The sequence below is a fragment of the Marmota monax genome, unplaced genomic scaffold, assembly GCF_021218885.2.
Source record: "Marmota monax isolate L192 unplaced genomic scaffold, Marmota_monax_Labrador192_F-V1.1 WCK01_AAM20220418_F8-fsc00071, whole genome shotgun sequence".
Classification (NCBI taxonomy): Eukaryota; Metazoa; Chordata; class Mammalia; order Rodentia; family Sciuridae; genus Marmota; species Marmota monax.
The window spans coordinates 8,901,623-8,929,164 of NW_026695217.1; the positions used below are offsets into that span (position 1 = coordinate 8,901,623).

The window sequence follows — 27,542 nt, forward strand, 5'->3', positions numbered from 1 at the left end:
TAGCTGAATAAATGAGGACATTAGTAGACTTGTTAGGAGGTCAGAAATGTGGACAGATGAAAAACCCAGTTCCAGCCAGTTAGACACATCTTCAGAATGTGTGGCCATTTCTGCCTGGACTCCCCTGTGCCACAGCCCTCAGGCCTTTGTCACCTCAATGACTCCCATAAGCTCTACCTTCATTGTCTATGGCTCACCCAGACCTGCTGGGTGCAGTGGCCACACTGTCACCCCAGCTATTCGGGAAGCTGAGACAGGAGGATTCCAAGTTTGAGGCCAACCTGGACAACTCAGCAAGGCCCTGTCTCAAACTAAAGAGGCTGGGAAGGAAGTTCAGTGGTATAGCACCCCTGGGTTCAACCAGTACAAAAAAAAAAGGAAAACCCACCAAATAAAGCAGCCACCACTATGCCCAACAGCGATGAAACCTACTCCAGAGCCAGCCTCTGGGCTCAGGTCCCGCCCTCCCGCATTGGTGGAGCAAGGCTTCAGCTGGGTTTGTTTTCCTCTGGTCTCTGATGAGTGGGCTCAGGGAGCACCTGCGGCGGGTGGGAGGGTGATGGTATTTTAGCTGCTTCCTTTATCTGTATCCTGGGCAGACGCTGCCTCACTATGCCCTTGGTGTAGTCCTGTGCTGGCTGCTGCTGCTGCTAGCTGACTGCTGTGGGTCACCCTGGGTTGCTGACCACTGGGCGTGGGCGGGGCGGAGCCTGCCACAGATGTGCTGAGTCAGTGGCCGCATCAGCAGTTGAAGATATATCATATAGGTCTGAGAAAAACTTTGACCAACCACATAAGTTAGATCTTGTGAAGAAATCAGGTATTCCTTTCCCCATTAATTAAAGTTTAGTATAATTCTAATAAAAATCATAGAAAGAATTTTTGTTTTGGACCTAAACAAAATGTCCTAAGGTTACTAGGAAAAAGAATGTTTATACAAATAGTAAAGAATTCTTAGAAAGAGCTTGATGGCTTTGCCTCATGATTGTGAGCCTACAGCAATCAAAACATTGACACTGAAACCAAATAGTTCCTTCCAAGGGATTGAGGAGTCTAGAGCCAACAAAGCAGGTTCAGTGAAGAAAATGGAAATCTTTATTTTAAAAATGTTAAAAATGACATGTCATTCCCAAGTTTTGAATTTAAATGCAAAAATAAATTTAATCGTGGGAAAACACGTTGTATTGTTGAAAGGGCTGGTTGCAGAAGGGCCTCGTTCAGTTCATGCAGCCCCATGGTGGTAACAGCCAGCCTGTCGTGGTCTCCTCCTGGGGGTGTGGGGGGTGTGGTGGCCCTGTGTGCTTTTCACATAATCCTTATTAGCCTCACAACTGAGAAGTGGGTGGTACTGTTGACCCCTTTTACCAGTGACACTGAGGTTTCCAAGGCCAAGAGCTGGTGAGTGCTGGCAGAGGCTGGAATTGTGCTATTCCAGACATCTTCTGTGTTTTGTGATTTTCTCTATTTTCTTCAAAGAACATGAATTATTGCTGGGGTTTTTTTGCGGGGGGGATTATAAGGGGTTGAACCCAGGGGTGCTTAACCACTAAGCCACATCCACAGCCCCTTTTATATTTCATTTTGAGACAGAGTCTTGCTCAGCCACTGAGGCTGGCTTGAATGTGGGGTTCTCCTACCTCAGCCTCCCCAGCTGCTGAGGTCACAGGTATGAGCCAGCGCAGCTGGCTGCTGCTGTACTCTTTAACAAATGTCCACATCGAGAGTGGACTGTGATCTGTCAGAGGTGACACGGGCATTGTGCTGGGCAGGGGCTGTACCATCCTGCCGTCTCCAGCCTCTTGAATAATCTTAAAGATTCCTTTGAAGGAAAAGTCTAGAATGCCCCTCTAGTGGCTGTGATGTGTTCTAAGGCTCATGAAGAAATCCATGGCCAGTGCTGCTGGGACAGCTGCGAAATCAGGTGACTGGGGATCCTTCATGGCCGAAGTCAGGGAAAGTCATTCAACTTGAAAATGAACATCAATAAATAGATCTCAAAAAATAATAAAACAAACAGGATTGGTAAAGGGTGGGGGGAGAAAATGAGCAAAGGCCATGACAAGGACCCAAAGCAGCCAAGGAGCCCCGCATGTGACGTGCTAGTACTGTTGGGACTGGGAAGGACGAGCAGGCTGATACCCAGGGAGCCAAGGGAGTGGACCAGGGAGAAAGTCCACAACTGTTGCTCAAGTGTGTGCACGTGCGTCCTGATTGGTAAATGTGCAGAATAGAGACCACGGACACCCACTGGAGCACTGGTGTGGCACGGAAAAGCAGGGGTCTCCTGGGCCTTCCCCACAGCCTGTCCTCACAGGCCTCCCTGGCCTTCCCCACGAGCCTCCCAGGCCACCCCCACGGGCCTCCATGGGTCGCCCCCATGGGCTGGGTGTGCCGTGGCGCCCCTTCCAGCAGGCCCCTCCTTCCCCGCCCCCTCGCATCCCCACCTCTGCACCCGCACAGCCCACCCCGTGCCCCACCCACTTGGCTCCTCAGCCTGCCCTGTGCCGAAGCCCCTGGGGGCTGAGGCAAGCTGTCAGTTTTACTTTTGGTCAGTTCTGTCCCCCAGATGGCTCCTTGGACGCCCCTTGGTGCTCCTTAATGGATGCTCAATTAGGACATAGCTTTTTAAAATAGTTGAGGTGAGGGTCTCATAATGAAATTGACCACTTTATTTTATTATTATGTTTGTCCAAAGGACTGAACCCAGGGATGCTTAATCATTGAGCCACGTCCCTGGTCTTTTAATTTTTTTTTTATACCAGGGATTGAATGGGGGCACTCAACCACTGACCCACATCCCAGTCCCGTTTTTTTTTCATATTTCCTTTTTAGTTGTAGACGGACACAATACCTTTATTTATTTTTATGTGTCTCTGAGGATTGAACCTAGGGCCTCGCACTTGCTAGGCGAGTGCTCTACCACTTGAGCCTTGGCCTCTAAATAAAATATTTTAAAGAATATTTTATTTCGAGACAGGGTCTTGCTGAGTTGCTCAGCGTCTCACTATGCTGCTGAGGCAGGCTTTGAACCAGCAATCCTCCTGCTTCAGCCTCCTGAGCCACCAAGATTACAGGCATGCGCCTTCACTCCCTGCTGGGTTTCTGTTCTCCAGACTAAAAGGCTCAGGGGTTACTCCAGTTGAACTGGGCTAACTGGGCTGTGCAAAATAACCACACAAGAGACACAAATACCTTTTTCTTTGGGGTCGCTGTGACGGTTCTTCTGACCTTAAGGGTCTGCAGGAAGAGAGAGAGAGAGCATGCACTGACTTCTTTTATTGAGGAGAAGCTATTCAAATGAGGCAAGGGGCCAGATTTCAGGGGGGTGAGTCTATCTTCATGATGTCCACTGTGAGCAGGTTGACTGACACGTGGGTAGGCACACCCAAGGGCACAGTAAGAGAAGGGGACACACACAAGGCACTTCCATGGAAGATTCTACCCTAAACAGGCAAGGAGTTATATTACAAAGGAACAGGTGAGCGTAGCTTCAACCATGGTGCCGCAGTCTGGCTGGGCACAAATAACCGAGCCACCACAAAGCCTTGTAGGTTCAAACAGCAACTACTTTATTTCAACTCTCACTGGCACTGCATGCGCGCTTTCCACGAACCCACCCATGTGGCCCTTCCAGGAACACCACACACCGGAAATCCCTCCTCCAGCACTTCCCCAACCAATGGGAACTCTCCAGGAATCTCTGCAAGAACTCCAAAGTAGCAGGCAGAGGCAGACAGCAGGGGTCTAATATACAATTGAATACGCAGCTTAACGTAACTATCATCATCTCAATGGCTTGCTGGCATCACCTCTCAACCACTCCCTTCTGGCACAAATGCCATGCTTCATTCCCACTCAGCTGTGGCTCTCAGCATCTCCCCCTTCTGTTTAATTAAACACCAAGCATGTGGTTAAGGGACCCTGCCTGTCTTAGGTTGTCCAATTCCACATATGGTCCTTACCCGTCATCGGATGAGCTGACCTCAAGGTGTCAGCATCCTGTCTTAGGTTGGTACCATTGCAATTGGATCATACCCATCATTGACTACTGGTTCAGCATACAGCCATACTTGTGGATAGGCCTTTGCACCAGTGGGGGGGTGAGGTTCTTTGCCTCACCTCTGTTGGCCCCCAAATTTGGCCTTTGCACCAGTGTGGGGGGTGAGGTTCTTTGCCTCACCTCTTTTGGCCCCCAAATTTGGCCTTGGTGCCAGTGGGGGGGTGAGGTTCTTTGCCTCATGTCTGTTGGCCCCCAAATTTGGCCTTGGTACCAGAAGGGGGGTGAGGTTCTTTGCCTCACCTCTGTTTGGCCCCCAGATTTTAGCTGAATGACCATCATAAGCAGAAGGGAGGAGGATACAGAAATGACACGATACCAAGCCAATTGACGGCTCCTTTGGAAAAATTGTACCACCGGTGACACCATCAGCAAAGATACTCCAGCACTACCACAATTCGCTGCACCAACAGATAGTTCACAATGCATACAAGTGATAAATAGTCCAGGCAAGTTCTGCAAGCAGTTCAAAGCAGAGGAATCTATTAATATGTTCATTTCCTCCCAAAGTAAATCGACTCCTTGATTGAGCATCACTTGTTGAGTTACATTATTCATTGATGCATCAGTTTATACAGTTTGTTGTGGTAGCTATCGCAGAAGCTGTAGTTTGGTTTTATCTTTGTCTTCACTGGCACTGGGATGAAGATAGGAATTCTCGCAATGATGGCTAAAAAAAATTACGTAACATTCCAGCAGGCACTAAATGAAAGCAATTTTCTAAACAATTTAGTATCCTGAATAGAATTAGATATAATGAAAAGGAAAGGTGAAAGTAAACAAACAGATCTGTTAACATCCTTTTTTGTTCACATATTAAAACAATCCTCAACAGCTGTTTACCCAATTCAATTAAACCATTTAAATCACGTGAATAATAAAAATATTTGGATCCATTTTTTCATGAGCGCTCCTCATATATGATATATGGACATACGCACGTATACAGACATACAACACAAAAGACAAGTGTGCACACATAACGTACAACACATAAGACAATAGTAAAGGCCTTGTAGCTTTACACAGGTGAAATCTCCATTGCAATGTTTAAAAATTCCACAGTCAAAAAATAGAACTGAGCAGAAAAATATTAACCTAGGTCTGTATGAGCTCAATAAATAAAATAGAACTTTATGATGTGGAAAAGGGAAATAATAAAATAGATAGTGAAAAAGACATCCTGGTTACCACCTAGGTTTGACTCTTTTTTGGATATCCCATTCTTTTTCCTGTAACTTGCATAATGGGTCTGAAGGTATTCCCACAAGCAAGCCCCAAGGTTTTTTACATTTGAAATAGGCTTTAATGGTGTTCATTATTCATTAGCCTCCAGGTGTGGGAGAACCACTGTTGCAGATGTAAGAATAGCCAAGCTGGAGCTCTGGATATCAGCTGTTATGGATTTGAGTCAAATCATCTTCTTTTTGGTTTGTAGAAATCGCTTTGGTTAGTCTCTCTGGAATCCAAATTGGCTGCTGTTCTCCCTGTGGAGACACACAAACAGAACCCGACTCCAGACAATCACTGGGTCAGGACCTTTCCATTGTCCTGTTAAAATATCCTTCCAAAGTACCTTAGGCTTATGTACATTTTTTGGATACATATGCCTTTCTGCAGCACTAAGCCCTGATGAATGCAAATTTAAAAAGTTTAGAGTAAAAAGGGTTATTTTAAGTTTATCTTTGGGAGATATATACCCCTTTCCAATTCCCTCTTTTTGCTTTAATAAGTACATTTTCATAGTTTGATGAGCTCTTTCAACTATGCCTTGTCCTTGTGGATTGTATGGGATTCCTGTTATATGAGTAATGCCAAATGATGAGCAAAATTGTTTAAAAGAGGTAGACGTATAACCAGGACCATTATCTGTTTTTAACTGTTTTGGAATGCAAAATTTTGTAAGCAATGAGCTATAATGTCTTTAGTTTTTTCTCTGGCATGAAGGGAGCCCAACAAAAATCCGGAAGAAGTATCAACAGTAACATGCAAATATTTTAATTTTTCAAATTCTGGCAAGTGTGAGACGTCCATCTGCCAAATATGGTTAGGTATCAGTCCTCTAGGATTGACTCCAAGATTAATTTGTGGTAAAAAGGTCACACAATTTTGACATTGTTTTATTATTAATAGTCTAGCTTGTTCCTTAGTTATTTTAAAACACTTTTATAAAGTATTAGCATTGACATGGAACCTTTTATGAAAATCTGTAGCTTCTTCTATTGCAGAGAAAATATGTTTGTCATGTGTAGTTTTATCTGCTAAATCATTGCCCAAACTAAGGGCTCCAGGCAATCCTGTATGTGCCCTGATATGCCCTATAAAGAATGGATCTTTTCTGTCCCAGATTAGACTTTGTATAGTGGAAAACAAAGAGAAAACAGTAGAGGAAGGGAAAATCCCACCAGCATCTTCAAGGGATACTATAGCATTAACTATATACTGACTATCAGAAAATAAATTAAATATAGAATCTTTAAACATCACAAAAGTTTGTAATACTGCATTAAGCTCTACCTTTTGAGCTGATTGTTTGGGTACTAAGTTTGATCAGGGGTAACTACTGCTGCTGTACCATTATTTGACCCATCAGTGAATATAGTTGGAGCATTCATGATAGGTGTTTTTCTTGTCATTTTTGGAAAAACGATAGGATGAGAAGACCAAAAAGACAATAAAGGATTAGATGGTAATGATTATCAAATGAAACATTAGATTTACACATGATTATTGCCCAAGTATTTAACTCATGAGCTAACTCATCAATTTGATCCATAGTATATGGAGTAATAATTTTATTGGGAGAAATTCCAAACACTCCCTTTGCTGCTTTTATTCCTTTGAGTGTTAATTGTCCTACAGCCTCAGGATACCTAGTAAGAATAGTGTTAGGAGAATAAGATAAATGTATCCACAATAATGGACTTTCTTGCCAAAATACTCTTGTAGGAATATTTTTTGTTGGTATTACAATAAATAATAAAGGCAAACTTATATCAATTCTATCCAAATGCATATTTTCCATATATGTTTCAATAATTTTTAATGCCTTTCTTGCTTCAGGCATTAACATGCGGGGTGAATTTGGATCTGATGGACCTTTTAGGATATCAAATAAAGGTCCCAACTCTCCTGTTAGTATGCCTAGATAAGGCCTTATCCAATTTATGTGTCCTAATAACTTTTGAAAGTCATTAAGTGGGATTTGAGTTGATCTAATCGTATTTGAATTTTTGGTGGACGGACCATGGTTGAGGATAATAGAACTCCTAAATAATTAATTGAAAAATTTAATTGTACTTTATCTATTGCTATCTCTAGACTATAATTTTTTAATAAGTTTGTAAGTGTGGCATAACATTCTAGCAATGTGTTTTTATCTTTGTGTGCTAACAGTACATCATCCATATAGTAAAATATTTGTAGTTCAGGATTTTGATTTCTAAGTGGCTGGATTGCTTTGTTAACATAAATTTGACACATAGTTGGGCTGTTAGCCATCCCTTGAGGGAGTACTTTCCATTCATATCTCTGATCGGGACCTTCATGATTCAGTGCAGGGATAGTAAATGCAAAACGTGGACTATCCTCAAGATGAATTGGAATTGAAAAAAAAAACAATCTTTAATATCTATAGCTAAAACATACCAGGTTTTTGGCAAAGCAGACAATTGGGGAATCCCTGATTGAGCAGGTCCCATAATAACCATCTCATTATTAATGGCTCTTAAATCTTGCAATAATCTCCATTTACCAGATTTCTTTTTGATGACAAAAATGGGAGTATTATGGGGAGATACGGAAGGTTGTATATGTCCCTCCGCTAATTGTTGTTTGACCAGCTCATGGGCTGTTTGTATCTTTTCTTTAGTCAGGGGCCACTGAGGAAACCATACTGGTCTTTCTGATTTCCAAGTAATTTTGATTGTCTCAGTGACCCCTTCTGAAAACCCAATCCATGTCTATTTATTCCTTGATCTATTTGAATTGGTGCTGCTATACCTTGTTCTTGTTCTCCTAATCTTTTTTCTTTCCTAAAACCTTGTCTAGCCCTAATAGTGGGCGCATTTGGATTGATGTTATTTGTTAATGTCAAACCTAATTGATCTAGTACATCTCGTACCCATAAATTTATAGGAAGATGATCCAATACATATGGCTGTATAGTTCCTTCACATCCTTCAGGATGTTTCGGCCATTCTTGACGAGATATGATCCTAAGGTCTGCACCTGTGTCTAGTAGCCCATTAAATTCATGTCCTTGAATATTTAGTTTTAGCATTGGGCGAGAATCTAAATTTAAAGACAGCATAGCCCAATCTACACCTGTGGAGCCTAATCCCCTGGAACCTCTTTCTATAATATGACTGGAAAATTTATCATGCAGGCTGGGTATTATTAATAATTGTGCTATTCTATCTCCTGGTGAAATTACTGATATACCTCTTGGAGAACTAGCTATCATTTTATTTCACCTTTATAATCGGGATCAATTACCCCAAGACTTGTCATAAGTCCTTTTAGAGTGGAAGAACTGCGTCCCAATAATAAGCCTACTGTTCCTTGGGGAAGAGGTCCTTTTACTCCCGTGGGAATGATTTGAACTCCCATCTCTGGAGTTAGTACTGCTCTGGCGGAGGCGCAGATGTCCAATCCTGTGCTCCCTCTGGTTTGTCTGATGAGGGTTATAATGGATAATGTGCCCTGGGCACTACCCTGATGGTGTTGCTGGGTTCCTTTATTGCCCTGTATATTTGTGGTTGTAGGCCCTGGAGCATTGGGCCTCCCTGTCCATTTTTTGGCAATGGAGCCTGATGCTTTTCTCCACGATATCGTGGGTAAACACCTGGTCCTTGTCCATTTTTTGATAACAGAGTACCCTCTATGGTGGTTTGAGAATGGCATTCATTAGCCCAATATCTCCCTCTTTGGCATTGTGGGCAAATACCCAGTATTCTACACCTTTGATACCTAGCTTTGTTAAACCCTCCTTCTGTGGGGCAACTCCTTTTAAAATGTCCTGTTTGTTCACAATTGTAGCATGTTTTTGGCCTGGCATCTAAAGCCTGTTGTACTGCAGCTGCCAAGTCTTGCCCTTGTTCATTAATGTCTCTATATAATTTAATATATGTGTTTAAATCTCCATGTTTCCATGGTCTAATGGCCTCCTTGCACCATCTGTTTGCTTGCTCAAAGGCTAGCTGTTTAATTAATGGCATTTCTTGCTCTGTATCCCCCAAAACTCTGGTAGCTGTTTGAATAAGCCTATCTCAAATTTCATTAGTTCCTTGTATTACCTTAGATAATTGACCTTGTAAATCTCCATGTCCTTGTAAAGTCTTCCATGCCCTAACTGCATCTGCAGCAATTTGTGAGTAGGATCATATGCAGTTTGTTGCAGCTGACCCTCATAAGGTCCTTTTCCTAACAACGTATCTAGATTTGTCTGAGGATAACCAGCTGCTGCATTTCGCCTAGCCGTCTCCGTGCAAAATTCCTCATTGGCAATCTTCCATAACAGGTATTGTCCTCCATTTAGCACAGCTTTACATATACTAGTCCAATCTGCTGGTGTCATGTTCAAGTTGGTAATGGATTCGACCAAGCTTATAGTGAAGGGTGCTTGAGGCCCATAGGTTGTTACAGCCTCTTTTAGCAGCTTCACTGTTTTGAAATGTAAAACATGGTGAATTCGCTGCCCTCCTGCCTTTTCAAATACAGGACATGCTAATCTTTGAGGTCCTGTCTCAGGATCCCATCTATCAACTACAGGGGTTGAGGGCCCCATAGGTGGAGCTGTTGGTTTGACACTCACGCCCCCCCCCCCCCGGTGATAGAAAGGTGTTAGTAGGAGCCTCCTGTTGTAACTTTTCCCCTGATGGCTTTTTCTGCTCTAAATTTTCTTCCCCTTTCTGACTATCTTGAGAGGCCTCCTCTTTTTCCTGATCTAATATATCTTCTACCATAATCTGAACTGAAAGCTTTGGACTAGGCAAACAAAATCGTATCATCATCCACAATGGCAATGTGCCAACTGGCAGAGTTCCTGGGTTTTTCTTTTCCCTGTCCCTTAAATCTTTACCATGATGGTCCCATTGTGATATATTCAACAACTCCTCCTTAAAAAGCCATGGGCTACATTTTTGTATTGTATAACTTATGCCCTGACTCTTTTTGGTTTTACTGGGGTGCCTCCTTCCTCTAACAATTTACTTAACATTCTTTCAGTTTGTTTTTTGTTAATTTCTGACCCCATATTTCTGCTACAAGGATAATGCAACTCAACAAGATAACTCAAAACAAAACCGAAGCAAAACGAAACAAAAATGGAACAAAAAATCGTATTAATTTTCCTATTTTTTTGAAATGTATCTTCGTGGTCTATCTCTATCTCTTCTTCAGGGCCGAAAAACTTCAAACCTTGAGCCAACCATTTTTCCCAGTTTGCCTGAGAAAGTTCTAGGGATAGGCAGCTTGAAACAAAAACAACAAATCAAAACAAGAACACATTGTTTTTTGAAATGGTCACCCATTCTCTCGCCTTCCCTCAGGGGCGAGCAATTTCACTTACCTTGGAGCTTCAGGCGTTCCCTCACGGGCCACCAAATGCCGCAGTCTGGCTGGGCACAAATAACCGAGCCACCACAAAGCCTTGTAGGTTCAAACAGCAACTACTTTATTTCAACTCTCACTGGCCCTCCAGGAACACCACACACTGGAAATCCCTCCTCGGGCACTTCCCCAACCAATGGGTTCTCTCCAGGAATCCCGCGTGAACTCCAAAGTATTGGGAGAACTCCAAAGTAACAGGTGGAGGTGGACAGCAGGGGTCTAATATACAATTGAATACACAGCTTAACATAACCATCCTCATCTCAATGGCTTGCTGAGAGCCCCCTTCTGGCACAAATGCCATGCGTCATTCTGACTAGGCTGTGGCTCTGAACACCATGGGGCTGTAGCAAGACACATCCATGCAGGAGACACTGACCCTGGAACAAAAGAAGGGCGAGGAAAGCTCTGCCACATTTCTGCAACTGAGTGCCTCAGCACCCTGCTGGGGAGTGTGACTCAGTCACGTGCAAGGTTGGTCTCCCACAACTCCTAGCCAGTCTTTTTTATTTTGAAACAAGGTCTTGCTAAGTTGCTAAGGCTGGCCTTTAACTTGTGGTTCTCCTGCCTCAAATTCCTGAGTTGCTGGGATAATAGGTGTGACTGTTTTAAAGTGAGCAGTTCCAGCTGCTCACAGCACATGCAGTTGTGGCAGGGCTCCTCAGAGCACCTCCCTCCCCAGGTCTGCCCTGCCCATGAAGCATTTTTCCTATTCCCCTCCCCTGGCCACCAGCAGTCCATGCTGTCTCTTCAAACAGACCTTTTCTGGGCATTTCTTGTCAGTGGTGCTGTGTGACCTGTGACCTTTTGTCTCGGCCTCATGTTTTGGAGGTTCTTCCACGGGGTCAGGTGCTTCAGCATCTTAGTGTGTGGCTGAGTTACAGTCCTCTGCAGACACAGTTCTGTGTGTCTCTTCATCCTTGGTGCACATGTGGGCTGTTTGAACAGAGTTGCTGTGAGCAAGTGGGCACGGCAAATGTTTGAGTCCCTATTCTCAGTTCTGTAATTGGGCCTGGAATTGCTGGGTCATGTGATGATTCCGTGCTTAACTTTTTGAGAAAATGCAAAACTGCTCTCCATAGTGTCTGTTCCATTTTACCTTCTTACCTGCAAGACCCAAAGTTCCCAGTTCTCCTATGTCCTTGTCGACAATTGTTTTCTTCTTTTTAAGTTGGCCATTATAGGGGTGTGAGGAAGTCCTCATTGTGGTTTAGTTTGCGTTTTTATAAATGATAGTGAGAATCATTTCATGTGCAGGGGACCACTTGGAACTCTGGAGACTCCTCCTTGAGCCCTCTGCTGCTTTTCCACTTGGCCCCTGTCTTGTTGAGTGGTTTACATGCTCTGGATGCTGGACTCTGCACACTATCTAGTGCTGTCTCCCTGGCTTGGCATCACTCCCTCGCACACGCTCTGGGATGTGAGGCGAGAGCTCCAGGAGGACCTAGAGCCAGAGGCCCAGCTCTGGCCCTTTGTCCCATGCTGAGCAAGCCTCCAGCAGGGCCGCCTTGCCTGCTGCTGTTAGAGAGGCTGCAGCTGCGCCGCCCTCCGTGTGCCATTAGCCGGCTTTGTGCCCTTTGAGGGTGGCCGTGGGGATGGACATGTGGGTGCTGGAAGGTCCTGGGCCTGGCGCTGGAGAGGGACATGGGACGCCTGTCACAGTGTTTCCACCCTCGTCCTCATTTTGTTCTGTGGGTTCCTGAAATTCCAGTTCACGCTAAGCAGCTGAATTCATGGCAAGAAGAATGACAGGGTGCTTGCTTTCCAGAGTCGTCCTTTCTGAACTTCCACGAGTCCGACTGCGAACCCAAAGGCTCACCACCCTGCGACTCCCTGCTTCCTCTCAACACCGAGAAGATTCTGGTATGCATCTCTGTCCTGCTTGTTGTGCTGTGTCCTGAAGCACAGGCGTCCCCGGCTCTGTATGCAGAGGGGAAAGGCGGGACACCTGGCATCTGGTCACCTTGCACTGCTAGAGGCAGGTTGGCTGGCTGGCTCTTCTCGACCTGGGACATGCACGTGGGCGTGAGCAGAGGGAGCTTTTCTGGCCTTCTCTCCAGGAGGGCCCTGCACTCCGTGTTCCCCTGCCTCGCCTGCACGGTCTTTCTCGCGTGTTTCTCATCCGGACCTTCAGGGATGCCCTTGCCTGTCAGTTTTGGCATGTGTCCCCAGCCTGCCCCCACCTCAAGGAGGATGGGCCTTTTTGTGTTCACATGGGCTCTGGGGCTGAGCCGCTGAGTGCCCGGGCTCAGCCCGTTTCCACTGGCCTTTTCTTTCCGTGTTCTTAGAAGATCTGTTTAAAATTCCCCTTCCGCTAGTCTTTGTTTTCCAAAGCTGGGCCTTTTTGACAGACCCATTGAAGACAGTTAGGAATTGGGACAGGAGGGTGAGCCCCTGGTTTTCCTAAATTGCTCCCAGTTGTCAACTTGATATGTGGCAGAAACTTTGAGACTTGTCAGAAACCAGTTGGGGCGCTCTTGTAAGGTAGTGAGTTGGCCATCACTGGAAGTGTTTAACTGTGCAGGTAGGTTCCTAGAGTCAAGTCCTTCCTCAGACGGAAATCCCCACCCTTCCTCTGGCGGCACTGGAGTGCCTTCGCTGGGGCTGGGAGTGGCCCACAGGGGAAGGCTCCCCAGTCTTGTTGGTAATGCTGCATCTGGAAGAAGGCTCACCAGTGTCCCACTGAGGAGTTCCTGCCCCATGGCAGAACCAGAGGGGCTGATGAGCTTCTCTAATCTCCAGGGCTCGACCATGAGACTGTAGAGTCACATCAGGGGACTTCATCCAGATGCTTCATTCCATGGGGCTCCTGGATGAGAGGGGAGGGAGGTGTGAGCCCTGAGATGGGTGCCTCCCGCCTGTGTCTCTGACTTGGGGTCTTCAGCAGTGGCTTGTGTGTTAGCTCTGCACCTGTCCAGGCAAACCAAGGAGCTTTCTGTAGCTGACCGCTAACTGGGACTTGGAGCGTATAAGGAGCACATGAGGAAATACCTTTGGAACCCCCTTCCTTGAGTCAGTGAGGCCCAGCGGGCTGTGGCTAAGAAGTCCCAGGCAGAGGCTGAGAAGCTTATGCCTTGGCAGGGTGTCCCAGGTATGGCTGTCTGCCCAGTGTCCGCACTGGGCCCGGAGGACTCTAACTGCGCTGTCCCCGGCTCTGAGCCTCTAGACTTGCCAAGGCCGCAGATCATTGGTCTCTTCTGGTCTTAGCTTCCCTGTGGATTGTGTGTTCTGACTGCCTCTGGGCGACTCTGCTGTGGAGTTACGTTTCCACGTGCACCCTGTAGGCTGGCATGTCACCACTCCTGATGGCAGATCTTCTGGCGAGGTGGCAGGTGTGTGTTTTATCAGACCCAAGTTGTCTCCAGAGCGCAGGACAGCCGTCACTTTGTGTGGTGGGCAGAGACTGCATGTGCATCCATCCCAGTGACCAGGCCACTTCCTTACCTTGCTGTCCCCTGGCTTCTGCACGTGGGTGTTGTCTGCTGGCTTCTCCGGGGCCTGTCTCCAGGCTGGGTGGGTCTGTGCTGGGCGGGATGCTGCACCCTGCTGGCTGTGCTTCCCTCCGTGGAAGTCCTGCTCTTAGATTGGATTGGTGTTTCCAGGGTTTTATGCACAGTATCTGTATTCAAGCCACATTGGAGGACTGGTTACTGGAGTGACGGGATTGAAGTCATTGACGCTCCCTGTGAAGATGGGGAGCGTCCTTGAAACAGCTGGCAAGGTTTGTTGCCACGGAAGGAAAGAAGTACTTTCTCTCAAAAACCAGTGGGGAGAGAGGAAGCACCAGCCGCACCAGATGGTGTTCTCGAAGACAATGGTTGTTAGTACTAACTGCAAATGCTTCCTGCTTCCACTTAAATAAAATATAGCTTTAATATTTTACAATACAAGTTTTTAACAGAGGTTTTTCTTCATTTGTGATTAGGTAAAGTATGTGTTTCTATTTTGTTTTTTTCCAGAGCCAGGCCAGGTCTATTGCAGAACAAAAGAGGTTCCCGTTTGCTACCGACAATGACAGCACCAATGAAGAGCTAGGTAAGCCGGCTCTGGGCCTCCCTCCTGGGCCTCCCTCTACCACTGAGGCCGAGATACAGGCAGGCAGCAGAGCAGGGCTGCATCTTGCACAGTGTCTCTGGCCCCCCGGAGGTTCCGCTTGTTGGTTGTCATTTTTAAGAGAAGGTTTGTGTGCAGCCATCAGTAGGTGCCATTGCAGCCCTATGTTTGCGTAGACTTTGAGCCCTGGCTGTATAGCAGATGGTCTGTCACCTGGGTGCTTGTCATCAAGCATGAACAAAAAGAAGCGAAGGCAGGATGGAGTCTCGGGACACTTGCTTCAGTCTTAGGGTTCAAGAGTATTTTACTTCTGAGGCCAGTCCACGGTTATGAGTGTGAGGATGTAGGCGTAGAGAACGGAGTTCATTCAGATTTGCACAGAGTCGGGTGTGCATTGGGTGTGCCTCTTCACGGTCTAGTGAGCTCACCTGAGAGGGAGGGAGGGAGGGGCGTGGACAGAATGCAGCGGGGCTGTCAGGCCATTGCCACGCCTCGCCCGCCACTGGGTCTCAGCAGCAGACAAAGTAGTGGAGTTTTTCCCATGGGCCCTGAGGAGTTTGGGGTCTTTCAAGGGACAGTGATTCTTCCTGGAGGAATGTCTTCTGTGGTATAGAGTTGCTAGGAGGTGCTGGCTAGTGGAGATTGCTGAGAATTACAGCTCTTCATTTATCTGTTATGTATTTGTTTTCCTACAACAAAACTTAGATCCTAATAGTTATTTATGTTTGTGAGTGTTTTGGATTAGGTTCTTTTTTTTAACTTTGGGTTTTTCTGTTTACTTTTAGATGGAAAGATTTAGGAATTACATTTGATGTTATTCGAGTGGAATTGAATAGCCAAGCCTTGGAAAAAAAATTTAAATATAGTCCTAAAGTACATTTCCCCCTAAACTCCTCTGCTTGTTTTTTATAATCTCTATTCATTTGTTCATTCAAGAGATACTGCTGATTTGGGTAGGTAGGTAGGTGGGTTTCAAAAAGTCTTGACATGGTGGGAAGTGACTGAGGTCTCCTGGACCATGTGGACCTGAACTGAAGCCCAGCTCTCCTTGTCCTGTCTGCAGAAGCCTGGCCCAGCAGTTCTGTCCTTGTGCCTCTGCGTTTGCAGGGCAGCCTGGCACGTGGGGTCCCCAGGACGGACCTATGCTGCTTCTGCACAGCCAGTGGTGAGGAGGTCAGCTATGCACCAGGGCCTGGTTCACTGGCCTAACTCACGGCTGCTTGGCTTCAGTCACCCCAGCTCTTCTAGTCACCCCAGCCTCATGTCCTCGTCTGTAGATTGTCCCTCCCTGCAGCTAGGGAGTGAGGAGTTGATGTGGCAAAGGGGCAGGACTGAGCCAGCTCCTGATGTCCACTTCCCCGTTGAGAAACTACCTGGTTGCTGTCCATTCTTTTCCTTCTGAACATGAGTTTGGCCTTAATCTATCTTTTCAAAACAACTAGGGTAAAAATAGCCTTCATTTTGTTTTGGAGGATGCCCCCAAAGCTCTCGTGTATTATGCTCAGTTTTTTTGAGCTATTATTTTTCTTGGGCTGTTTTAAAGATTTTTCTAAATTTCTTCGTTCATTTAGTGCATCTCTGTTAAGTGTTTGTTGCTTCTCTTTGGCAGGAAGTGTGTGTCTCAACAGCAGCAGTGAGTTGCCTGTCTGTACCCATTAGGTTCAGAATCAGATGGCTTTTATGCAAAGAATGTCATCAAAATCGTCACTGGGTTGAGTGAGGACCAAAATGTCTTTCAGGAATTGGGAGGTGGGGGAGGGTTAGAGCAAATATCACAGGTGGAATGTAACCTGAATGTTGTGACTTATTCATGTGTTTTGGTCTCTGTTTTGGTTTTTGAGATGGAGTCTTGCTGTGCTGCCCAGGCTGGTTTCTGCCTCCTGGACTCAAATGGTCCTCCAGTGCTGGGGTGACGGACATACGCCACCACCCTGGCTTGTTGGCAGTTTGCTGGGTGAGAGTGGAGTCAGAATGTCACTATGACTCAGGAGGTTTCCATAGCTCTGATTTCAGAACACCACTTTCCCGACCCTTAGATCAGAACTGCCTTCCTCTGTGTGAGTCCTGCGCAGGCTGCGGCTGTGTCTTGGGTGGGGAGCCTGGCTGCCGGGTGAGTTTTCCCGCTCAGCGCTGCCAGGCGTCTTAGCTGGGGAGCGGGCAGGGGGCTCGCACCTGAGATTCCTGAGGCTGTCAGCGTTTCTCTGGATGCTCATGATGAAGTCACAGGCCCACTCTATGCGACAGTGCTTGGGCCATTCCCGTCTCCCTGGCATGTAGGCAGGAGACATCACAGAGGCATCTGGGGTTTGAGAGTGAGTGACGGTATTGCACGTATGAATATATGACAATAGACCCTGCCATTGTGTGCAACTATAACGCACCAGTAAAGATGTGGGAAACAGAAGGCAGCCTGGAGACTTCCCAGGGGACCTCCGTCACCACAGCTGGAGGCACCGAGCCTGGCTGGCCAGTGCCGGGGTGGGAGTGGAGAGTCCAGTGGCCCTACTCACGTCTGGGTTCTCTGACTGCTCCTAGCCCTGCAGCTGCCCCTGCATGTCAGCCGAGTGTTCAGCCCTGATGCTGTCGGAGCCCTTGGTTCTGATCTTAACATTTGTGTGTCTTACTTTACAGCAATCGCTTACGTGTTGATTGGCAGTGGTCTCTACGATGAAGCAATAAGGCATTTCTCAACAATGCTTCAGGTAATTTTTCTTCTTATTTATGTAGTTCAGGTTTACAATCATGATAAAAGCATGGGCTCCTGCGTAGCCAAATGCCATGGGATGCTCTATTGTAGGGTTCCAAGCAGCAGAGATGTCAGTGCTGACCATGCACTGCCCTGGTGCTGGGCTTTGCAGGGTTACTTTGTTTTAAAAGAGTCGAGTCCATTGAGCCAGGCAGTCTGCACAGTCTCCCAGCTGTCCGGTGGCAGAGTAGCATTCAGATGCAAGATGGAAAAGAAAGCAGCTCCAGGTTCCTCGCCTCAGCACAACACCTCCCCTGAGATAGGGACACAGGCACTCTTGACGCTCCAGCCCCTTCCTGCCTGGAGTCTGCAGGCTGACTTCATTTCCATTCACCTTAAATATGACTGAGCCGCCTCAGAGGAGCCTTTGTGGGTTGGTCACTCTGGCATCCACAGAGGAGGAAGCCTGTATGGGCCTACAGGAGCTGAGGGGGGCAAAGGGGATCCTTCGGGACCTGAGGGGGGCTGAGGGGGGCCTGCAGGAGCTGAGGGGGGCCTGTGGGAGCTGAGTGGGGACCTGCAGGAGCTGAGGGGGGCCTGCAGGAGCCAAGGGGGCCTGCAGGAGCGGAGGGGGGCCTGCAGTAGCTGAGGGGGGCCTGCAGGAGCCAAGGGGGTCCGAGGAGGTCCTGCGGGAGCTGAGTGGGGACCTGCAGGAGCTGAGGGGGGGCCTGTAGGAGCTGAGGGGAGCCTGCGGGAGCTGAGGGGGGCTGAGGGGGTCCTGCGGGAGCTGAGGGGTCCTGCAGGAGATGAGTAGGGGCCTGCGGGAGCTGAGGGGGCCCTGCGGGAGCTGAGGGAGGCTGAGGGGGGCCTGCGGGAGCTGAGTGGGGCTGAGGGGGGCCTGCAGGAGCTGAGGGGTCCTGCAGGAGCTGAGTGGGGTCCTGCCGGAGCTGAGTCGGGGCCTGCGGGAGCTGAGGGGGCCTGCGGGAGCTGAGTCGGGGCCTGCGGGAGCTGAGGGGGCCTGCGGGAGCTGAGTCCGGGCCTGCGGGAGCTGAGGGGTCCTGCCGGAGCTGAGTCGGGGCCTGCGGGAGCTGAGGGGGCCTGCGGGAGCTGAGTCGGGGCCTGCGGGAGCTGAGGGGGCCTGCCGCAGCACCTCATCTCACAAGGTCTCACATGGTGCTTGCCTGTCCTTGCCACAGTGTGCCAGCTGTCTGCCTGGTGCGCTACAGGGAAGGAGACGGGGTTAGCACTGAGCACTCAGTGCTGGCCCATAGTCAGGTGCTCAGTAAGCTTTAGCTACTCAGAGTGCATTCTAGTAAATCTGTCAGTGTTGACCTCTGCAGGAGCCAGCAAAGGTCTGACCTTCTAGGACAGGATTCCAAAGTACTGGTTGTGAGGTGTCAGCTCTACTTTTGTTTTCCTTTTCAGAACCTAGGATTAAGTTGGTAATTCTCTTTTCTCAACAAATTGATGAGATATTTTTGGTTGTGACTTTGAGGCCCTTCCTTAGATGGAGCAGCTCTGTGTTTGGGGGTCACGTGGAATTGGAATGCAGAGGTAGCCTAGGCTGGAATCACCTCTCTAGTCTGCAGCATTGCAAAGGGTGGGCCCCACTTTACCCTGAGCTGCAGAATGCTGGCGTGAAAGCTGGGTTTTGCTACATCTGTCCAGAGATGTGTAACATAGTAACCACAGCTGCTTGCCGGCCCATTGTCTTTCATTCAACTCTTAGAAAATGTTATTATCTTTGTAATTGATGACAATATTGAAGAAAAAAATTTAAAATAAAAATTTCCTAATTCTGACACTCTAACATTATTTAAATGTTTTGTTCTTTGCCTTTTTTGTAGTGTGCATTTGTGTTTTATAGCCTGAGCACATACTATACACTTTGGGTGTTTTGAACTTAATTTCATAGTGTAAATGTTTTTCACTGTTCATCTGTAATCTGTGATTTCCATGGCTCTGTGATGTGCCTTTGATGACCATCACACTGTACAACATACTTCCCGGTCATCAGCTTGGGGTGGAGGCTCAGAAAGATGATCACAGTTTCTTTTGTGCAAAGGAAAGACAGGAGTATGTTGACACGAGACACAGCTTTTGTCACTCTGGGATAAGGTGGTGGCTCTCTCCCCAGAGGTGTGATGGGTGGATGGCGAGGTTGGACTGCCTTTCTGAGGTCAGGCGTGATGGGCAACAGTGGGCAGCTCAGTTACAAAACGGCCACCCTATGCTGTCCTGGTGGTCTCTCAGTGCTTCCAGCTGTCCCAGGTCGTCGATGTGGGGTAAGCAGGAGAGAGGCGAGGCATCCAGACAGGGTGGTGGAAATCGTCATGTTTTCTTCCTTGTATGTGATTATGATAAAGCCTAGAAAACACAAAGATTCAATATTAAATGCTTCCAGTGTTTGTTTTCTAAAAATTTTAATAAGGAACTTGATCCTGTTTTCTGGACAGAACTTTTCTACATTGGGTTTTAACTTTGAATTGATATGCAAAGTTCCTGTGGGTTTCTTGAGGTTTTCTGTAGCTACTGTCACCAAGGTGCTGTTCAACCAGGTCGTGGCAGGTGTCCAGAGAGTGGTCAGTGCTGCTTCTCCAGCCGACCAGTACTCCTCTTCTCACCCTGGATCTCAGCCTCTTCAACTGTTTTTAAATCATGGTCATTATTCAAATCTGATCATTCATTCTTTTTTTTTTTTTTTTTTAATATTGGGGATTGAACCCAGGGGCACTTGACCACTGAGCCACATCCCCAGCCCTTTTTTGTATTTTATTTACAGACAGGGTCTTGAAGAGTTGCTTAGGGCCTCACTAAGTTGCTGAGGCTGGCTTTGAACTGTGACCTCAGTCCCCGGTCTGCTGGGATTAAGGTGTGGGCCTCCACACCGGGCTCTTTTCCTTTTAATGGGAAAATTCAGTGATGAAGTTTCTTGTACTAGTGAAGTTGACTTCCTCCTGGCAACTCGTGTCCTGCACTCAGCAGATGTGGCTGCTCTGCCTATTTCTGTCATGGGGCCTTGGTTGGGTTCAGTCCTAAGCTGATGTATTTTAACTTGTCCTTGCAGGGGCTTCCAAGTGTGCAAAATATCTGTTCTTAAGCCGGGAACGGTCCCGACAGATCTTCCCTGTGGCGACTGCACCTAGGGCTGTGGTCTCTTGAGCTCAGGAATACGTGGCAAAGCTTTTCTGTTGGACGGGCCTGGCTGCAGCACGAGACAGCAAGTATGGCTGAGTCCATCACAGTGTGCTGACCATGGGCCCCCGGGAGCTTGTATCGTAGGGGTCTGTTTGGATAAGATTGTTGCAGTGAAGTTCAGAGCTGCGACGAGGCTCCTCATTTTCCAGAATGACCTGTGGCAAGAAGCTCGCATGCCCTCCTGTTGCCTGGGCTGCACCATCGGGATGAGAGTCTGGGATGTTCAGTGATCCTGGGCATCCCCGGGGCCCACTGGAATCCGCCCTGTTGTTTGATGCTTCTGTAATGGAGAACGCACTCCTCCCGCATCCTGGCCTCTCCCTGGGCCCAGGCACCATGGAAGCTGATGGGTGGCCTTAGACCTGTGGCTCTGAAGCTCTCCCACTGTGTGGGTGGCCAGCAGTGTAGGCTCTGGGAGGGGAACCGCTTCCCACTTGCTGGGCTTCTGTCCCAGTGCAGGGCTGGCACAGGAAGTCCTGCAGCAGCCTCGTGAGGCAGCTTGGATCAGGCTGCTGCTCAGGTGACCTTGAGCTTGCTGGTTCTGATCTGATTCTGGAGGAACTGATGTTGTAACAGAACTCCTCTTTACTTGGGTGGGTAGCATTTAAAAATGGTCCTCTGGTAGACATGTGCCTCCCACCAGTGCTCTGGGACTGGTTTACTCGTCTTGGACACAGATACTGCCTGTTGGAATCAGAGGCCACCCGTGGCATAGCGCACGTGGTGAGCCTCCAGGTCACTGTGAGGAGCAGTGGGAGGTGCCCTGCCAGGCAGGCCTAGGCTCCAAGGGTCACGCTCCACTGAAGGGCTGTCTCCTGATTTTGCAGTTGGGTAAAGTAAGTAAAATTAGAGGACTAAATGCTAATTTTCATTTAACTTCTTTGGAATTCTGAAAACTTCATAATGTACAAAGTATTAGGCTCACATACTTAAAAATACTTTGAAAAACTGATACTCTCATCCTAACTTACTTTAAGGAGTATTGTTTTTGCTGAAAAACCAATAATTCACTACTACATTCCACAAATAAAAGTTTGACTTCTTAACATCTGAAACTAGTGATTGATAAAGTATTAAATAGAGTTGTATCAATTTTAGAAAGTATAAAATCTATTATATAAATTTAGGAACAGTTTAGACTCTGAATAGGATAACAGCCAAAATTCTTATGCATCCTCTGTGCTGTTAGGAAAATCTAAAAAGACAGAGTAAATGAGTAGAGACACACTTCGAGGCACCTGCAGGAGCTTGTTCAGTGTGTGAGGAACAGACCTTGTGGCTCAGGAGGGCTTAACCACGGGCTGCATGTGGAGAAGGGAGGCCGGGGCTGAGTTCAGGGGTCAGCAGCGTGCACAGAGCAACTAGTGTAGACTTTCAAAAGGCCCAAATGTGCTCAGTGGAAAACTGTCAGGGCCATCACAGTGGAGGCTCAGCTTGGGGTAGAGGCTCAGCTTGGGGTAGCTCAACATGGTTGATGGAGGCTCAGCATGGTTGGTGGAGGCTCAGCTTGGTGTGAAGGCTCAGATTGGGGGTGGAGGCCCAGCTTGGGGTGGCTCAACATGGTTGGTGGAGGATCAGCATGGTTGGTGGAGGATCAGCATGGTTGGTGGAGGATCAGCATGGGGTAGAGGCTCAGCATTGGCCATCTCTAGTGCTCACTGGCCACACTGCCTCGTGCTGCCTGTGCTTCCCTTTCCTTCCTCACTGTACCCCACCATTTTCAGCCACCTTCCTGCAGCTTGTCCTTTAGGAAGAGCTGGCTCAGTGGGGTGGACTCTGATCTGGTGTCCCTTTAACACTCATCAGGGTTTCCTAGCTGCCTGATGCACTCTCATTGTCCTTGCTAAATGGTAACTCCACATGGCAAGGTCTGTTGTGTGCCAGGCGTCACAGAAAACAAAGAGATCATGTCAGGATGCTGCAGTCGCGGTGGCAGGTGTGACATCAGTGTGCCCCTGTGACTCTCAGGCCCACGCAGGGCTCCCTATTGCCCCCTCCTTTGGTAGTGGGTCTGTGGCTGCACTCACCCGTCTCCTGCTTCTTTTAGCCCCACACACTCTGCACCTCCTGAGGGTCTCCACAGACCACGCTGCCCTCCCTGCACTGCCACACCCAGGCCACTGTCCACTGCCAGATGACCACATGCTGGGCTTGCCTTGTCCCCCTGCACATGCTGGATATCCCCAGGTGCGTTTGGAGTGCTCAGACCCTGCTCCCGCCCTTCCTGCCCCTGCTCCCACATTATGGGCCAGCGGCCGTGCTCCCCAAGTTCCTGCATTTTTGCACAGCTGCAGGATCCCCTCACCCCCCGATCCCAGCCCAGTGGTCTCTCCCATGGGAAGTCCTTCCTAACCTTGTCTAGGTCTTGGTTTTCCAGGAGCACCATTCATTGCCTGTGTCACTGTCTCTGGTGTGGCTGTCTGGCTGTGCTCCCAGAAAGCAGGGCTCCCTCGCTTTCTCTGGGGCTTTGTTCACGGTCCTGCTCAGGGTTCTGCAGGGCAGTCTCGCACATGGACCCTGCTTCTGCAGCAGCGGCCAGAGAGAGCGTGGAGTGAGGTGCCGACATCCGTACTGCACGCAGCAGAAGTGAAAGGAAAGCCTGTTTGCCTCCCAGGGATCTAGAAGGGGTCTGGAGAGGTGCATTGGGCAGAGGCTGTGAGTGAGATGTCCCATGCACGAGTGGGGCAAGGTTCTGAAGCGTGTCGTGGAGTGGGGGAGGAGGACTGGGTGGACAGCCACCAGTGGCGTCACAGGGCATCACAGCATGGCCTTGCTGATACTTAAATCATGGGTTCTGGTGTTTTTAAATAACAGGGGCCTTCAGGATGGGAAGCATCAGACTGTACTGGTCAGAAAGCAAGGCTGCGATGGCTGAGCAGCGTGTCCTGCTGTGTGTGTGACACTATGCATGTGTGCACTGGTAGTGCAGAATGTCCTGTAGTGGGCGCTTGAAAGGTCACTGGTCAGTGTGGGGGGGGCAAGCTCAGGTCCCACCTGTGGGGATAACACAGGAACCTGTCTGGAGAACAGCCGTGTAGTCTTAGGAGGTGGGAAAGCATTGCGGCTGCCTGGCGAGAGGGCTGTGGCCAGGCTCCTTGGCGGCAGGTGTTGGGGATGCAGTGCCCGCAGTGGAGTGCTGTGTACGTAGACCTTCTTCTCACTGGTCTCTTGCTCCTCTGGACAAACCTGTGCTCAGGTTAATACCAGCTGAGCCAGGCTTCACTCCAGGGAGATGTCCTCCCACCGATGGGCTGTGTGAGCTCGTGTCCTGCCCGCCCTGGCGAGGTGCTGTTCTGGGCCCCGTCCGTCATATGGCAGGAATTTCTGCTGAGAAGCAGGAGGGTAGTGTCCTCCGCGCCCTCGGGAGGCAGCCTGCATCCTGCCCGCCCTGCCCGCCGTCTCTGTACCCCATCCTCTGCCCACACTCGCAGTGCCTCCTGGGGCAGGGTCACAGGGAGCCTTTCCGTCTCTTTCTGTGTTTTTCTTCATCCTCTAGGCTTCCTGTACTGAAATACACAGATTGCTTAACACATCTTTTTTCTGATTGTGGATGAATGAATGTGTGCTTTAAATAGCTGAAAGGAATACAGCATGCTAGTGACCGCTTGCTGGAGAGTGGCAAGTGTTTGGGGAGCCTCCCTATGCGCTGCATTAGTTAGCAGTCCTGCATGCCTCTGTGGGCCTGTGGCCTGGACGTCTTTCCCCTCCACAAACAGCAAGGTTTCCTATGTGCTATCTCCCTGAACGTTACAGGGCACACGTCAGAGCTCTGTGTGTGGGAAGGAAGCTCTGTGTGGCAGTGGCAGTGGCCACACGTCAGAGCTCCGGTATGGGGAGGAGGTTCTGTGTGGCAGTGGCAGTGGCCACATGTCAGAGCTTCCGTGTGGGGAGGAGGCTCTGTGGAGCAGTGCCAGTGGCACCAGAAGCTGACGACCGTGAAGCCCCGTCTGAAGAGGCAGCCGGTGCTTAGCTCTGGGTGGGCTGTTGGACACGGGCCTGTCTTGGCTGGGTCTACTGAGGTTCCAGAAGCCAGCACCTGGAATCGCTCGGTCGAGGTTTTGTGATGGTACATAAGCCGTATAGGCCAGTCTGCTGACGAGGTTATGGCTGTAATGTGCCGTTGGCCCCTGGTACCGATGGTCCTTGTCCTGTGTGAGTAGCCTTTTAGCGAGCTTCCCTGCATGGCAGCCCCTCCTTCTCCTTCTCCTTTGGCTTCTGGTTGAGGTTGATGTGTTCTTTCCCTCTGGTACCAGCACATCGCCCGCCTCAGGTTTGAAACTGAGCGTCCCGTGTAGCTAAGACTCTCAGCCTCAGGAGTGTGACCAGGACTTTGTAGCAAAGGCTTCAGAAGAGAGGTGTGACTTGCAGAGGCTGGCTGTGGACTGGAGGCCTGTGAGAAGGGCTCCCAGCAAGCAGGGAGCGCTCAGGCCAGAGGAGCCCACAGGGCGCTGCACACCTGCCCTCCTGCTGCTGCCGCCTCCTCAGGAGGTTTCCCTTTGGGCAGGGAAAGAGCTTGCAGAGTTCCTCCTGTTCCCCTCACGTTGCCCTCCTGCTGAGCCTTCGTCTCCTCCCCAGGACAAGCAGCTGTCAGAGTGGCTGAGAGTGAGACTCCTGTGCGAGAAACTTGGCCTTCCCTGTGGGTTTTCAGTGCAAAATTTGTATTGTATCTCATTCAAGTGAGGCTAAGACAGGCTTTTTGGGTCCGGGCTGCAGACTGAGGAGTGGGACAGCATGAAGGAGAGCGGCCACTTGAGGCAATAACGTGCTTTAAGCAGAAACTGATTTTTTCTTTTGTTTCATTTATAGTTTTTGACGTGTTTCTGTTTTGGTCTGACTAGGAGGAGCCTGATCTGGTTAGTGCAATTTATGGCCGAGGGATAGCCTATGGAAAGAAGGGCCTACATGTGAGTATGAGTAGTCACGCTTGCCCAGCCCCCGCCCGACCCCCACCAGCCTCTGCCACAGCTGCTTTCTGTCCACTGAGCTGATGGGACACATGTGAAAGGGCAGTGGGTGGTCTGCCCATGGCCAGAGGCCTTCCAAGCCCAGGAAAAGCCGGGGCCAGGTGCACCTCAGAGCACCAGCGGGAGCTGAGGAGGCCTTGTGGGGTAACAGGACTTAGAGCTGTAGCTTTCCAGGTATTTCAGGGGGTTGAATAAAAGAATGGGGGGTTGAGTGAGCAGACTCTACTTTTACTTGCTATATTTTAAAAAATGTAATTATAGGCGGACATGATACCTTTATTTAATTAACTTGTTTATGTGGTGCTGAGGATGGAACCCAGCGCTCACACATGCTAGGCAAGCGCTCTAGGCTGAGCCGCAGCCCAGTCCTACATGCTATATTTCCATGCTTTTCACACAGTGTGGTATCTTTAGCTGCCATCAGTGATGTCCACGTTTCTCTGAGGAAAGCTACCCCATGCATATTTCATATGAGCAGCCCCAGGTGACCATCGTTGTCCGCAGACTGGAGTTCCTCGGGAGCTGGCCTGAGACTCCACTCTTGGACTCTCACTCTAGAGCACTGTGCACAAAACTTTCCTGGTTTTTTTTTTTTTTTGATTACTAAAAATATTAATATGAAAATGTGTTTTGAGGGGTAAATGCCACTTTTGTAACTTTTGCATTAAAAATACTGAATCATCAACATTTTCTAGGGACGGGTACCAGGGATTGAACTCAGGAGCACTTGACTACTGAGCCACATCCCCAGCCCTATTTTGTATTTTATTTAGAAACAGGGTCTCACTGAGTTGCTTAGCACCTCACTTTTGCTGAGGCTGGCTTTGAACTCGTGATCCTCCTGCCTCAACCTCACGAGCTGCTGAAGTTACAGGTGTGCGCCATTGCACCTGGCTGAATCATGAACATTTTAATTAAAATTTATTAAACATTAAAATTAAAAAATTAAATGGATGCTGGCTTGCTGGAGAAATTTTATGCAGCATCTGTGCACTTCTGATTCAACAGAAGTCCAGAGTGAGTTCAGGCTTGCAAACACAGATAGCAAGTCCCTGGGTTGAAGTTGCCCTGGAAGAAACTTTAGAGACAGGCTTTTTTCTGATTCTTAACTTTTAAAATTTTGCATCTTGATATGCAGCTTGCTTTTTCTTTAATGATGCTTTTTATGTGAAAGTAATATGCAGTGGTTAAAGAGAACTCCCCTGGCCTTGTTAGGTGCAGGTTCTGGATTTGTGGCTTTGATGGGCACTTGGCCCCATTCTGTCCCCTGTGGCCACTGGTCAGCAGCACTGTAGACGGGTGCCCACATGCCTGTCCTTGAGGTCGGTTGGTTCCAGATGTAGGTAGGTTACAGTTAAGCGGAGCCTGTTGCCTGCGGGACCTGAGACAGACGGCCAGGTCAGTGGAGGAAGGGAGAGGAGTGGGCTGAGGTGCTGTCGTTACACAGAAATGAAGTGCATGTCTGTTTCTGAACAACACCACCTGCTTTCCAGCCGCAGTCTTTCTCATACCCAGCTAATGCCTTTTCAAGGACATTAAGAACGCTGAGCTTGCTCTGTTCGAGCTGAGCCGAGTAATTGCCTTGGAACCAGACCGCCCAGAGGTGTTTGAGCAGCGAGCAGAAGTGAGTGCGGTTTCTTTTTCCCTGTCTTTATCGGGTTAGTGGAACTTGGATCTTCCCCTACTGTCTTGTCACGGTGACTGTCACACCCCTACGCCTGTGGCTTTCCTACGGAGGCTCTAGTGCCTGTAAGTGTGGCTGCTGTTGCTGGAGCAGTGAGAACTGAGCGTTCAGCAGTGACGCTTAGGGTTCAAGGGATGCGGTTACGACCTGCACTACCTCTGTCGGTGATCACTACAGACATGTTGCACATGTACTTCCGGTGTACATGATACACTTCAACAAAACGTAATGTGACAGTTTGGTCAAACTGAAATGTAAAGCCCTGTGGCTGTTACAAGAAGGACCTGC

General features: G+C 48.6%; 1 protein-coding gene across 6 annotated transcripts in view; it reads left to right on the forward strand.

Moving 5' to 3' along the window:
• The window catches only part of Ttc13 (tetratricopeptide repeat domain 13), a 67,197-nt gene that overhangs the window by 10,210 nt on the left and 29,445 nt on the right, over positions 1–27,542 (forward strand). For 4 of the 6 annotated variants that reach the window (XM_046432039.2, XM_046432040.2, XM_046432041.2 and 1 more), the window contains exons 2-4: positions 12,438–12,532; positions 14,629–14,704; positions 17,354–17,424. In XM_046432039.2, coding sequence (XP_046287995.1) covers positions 12,438–12,532; positions 14,629–14,704; positions 17,354–17,424 — 242 coding nt within the window. Of the gene's footprint in view, positions 1–12,437; positions 12,533–14,628; positions 14,705–17,353; positions 17,425–25,444; positions 25,511–27,101; positions 27,195–27,542 lie in introns of all 6 variants that reach the window. The other 2 variants (XM_046432037.2, XM_046432038.2) reach the window with 1 other exon arrangement.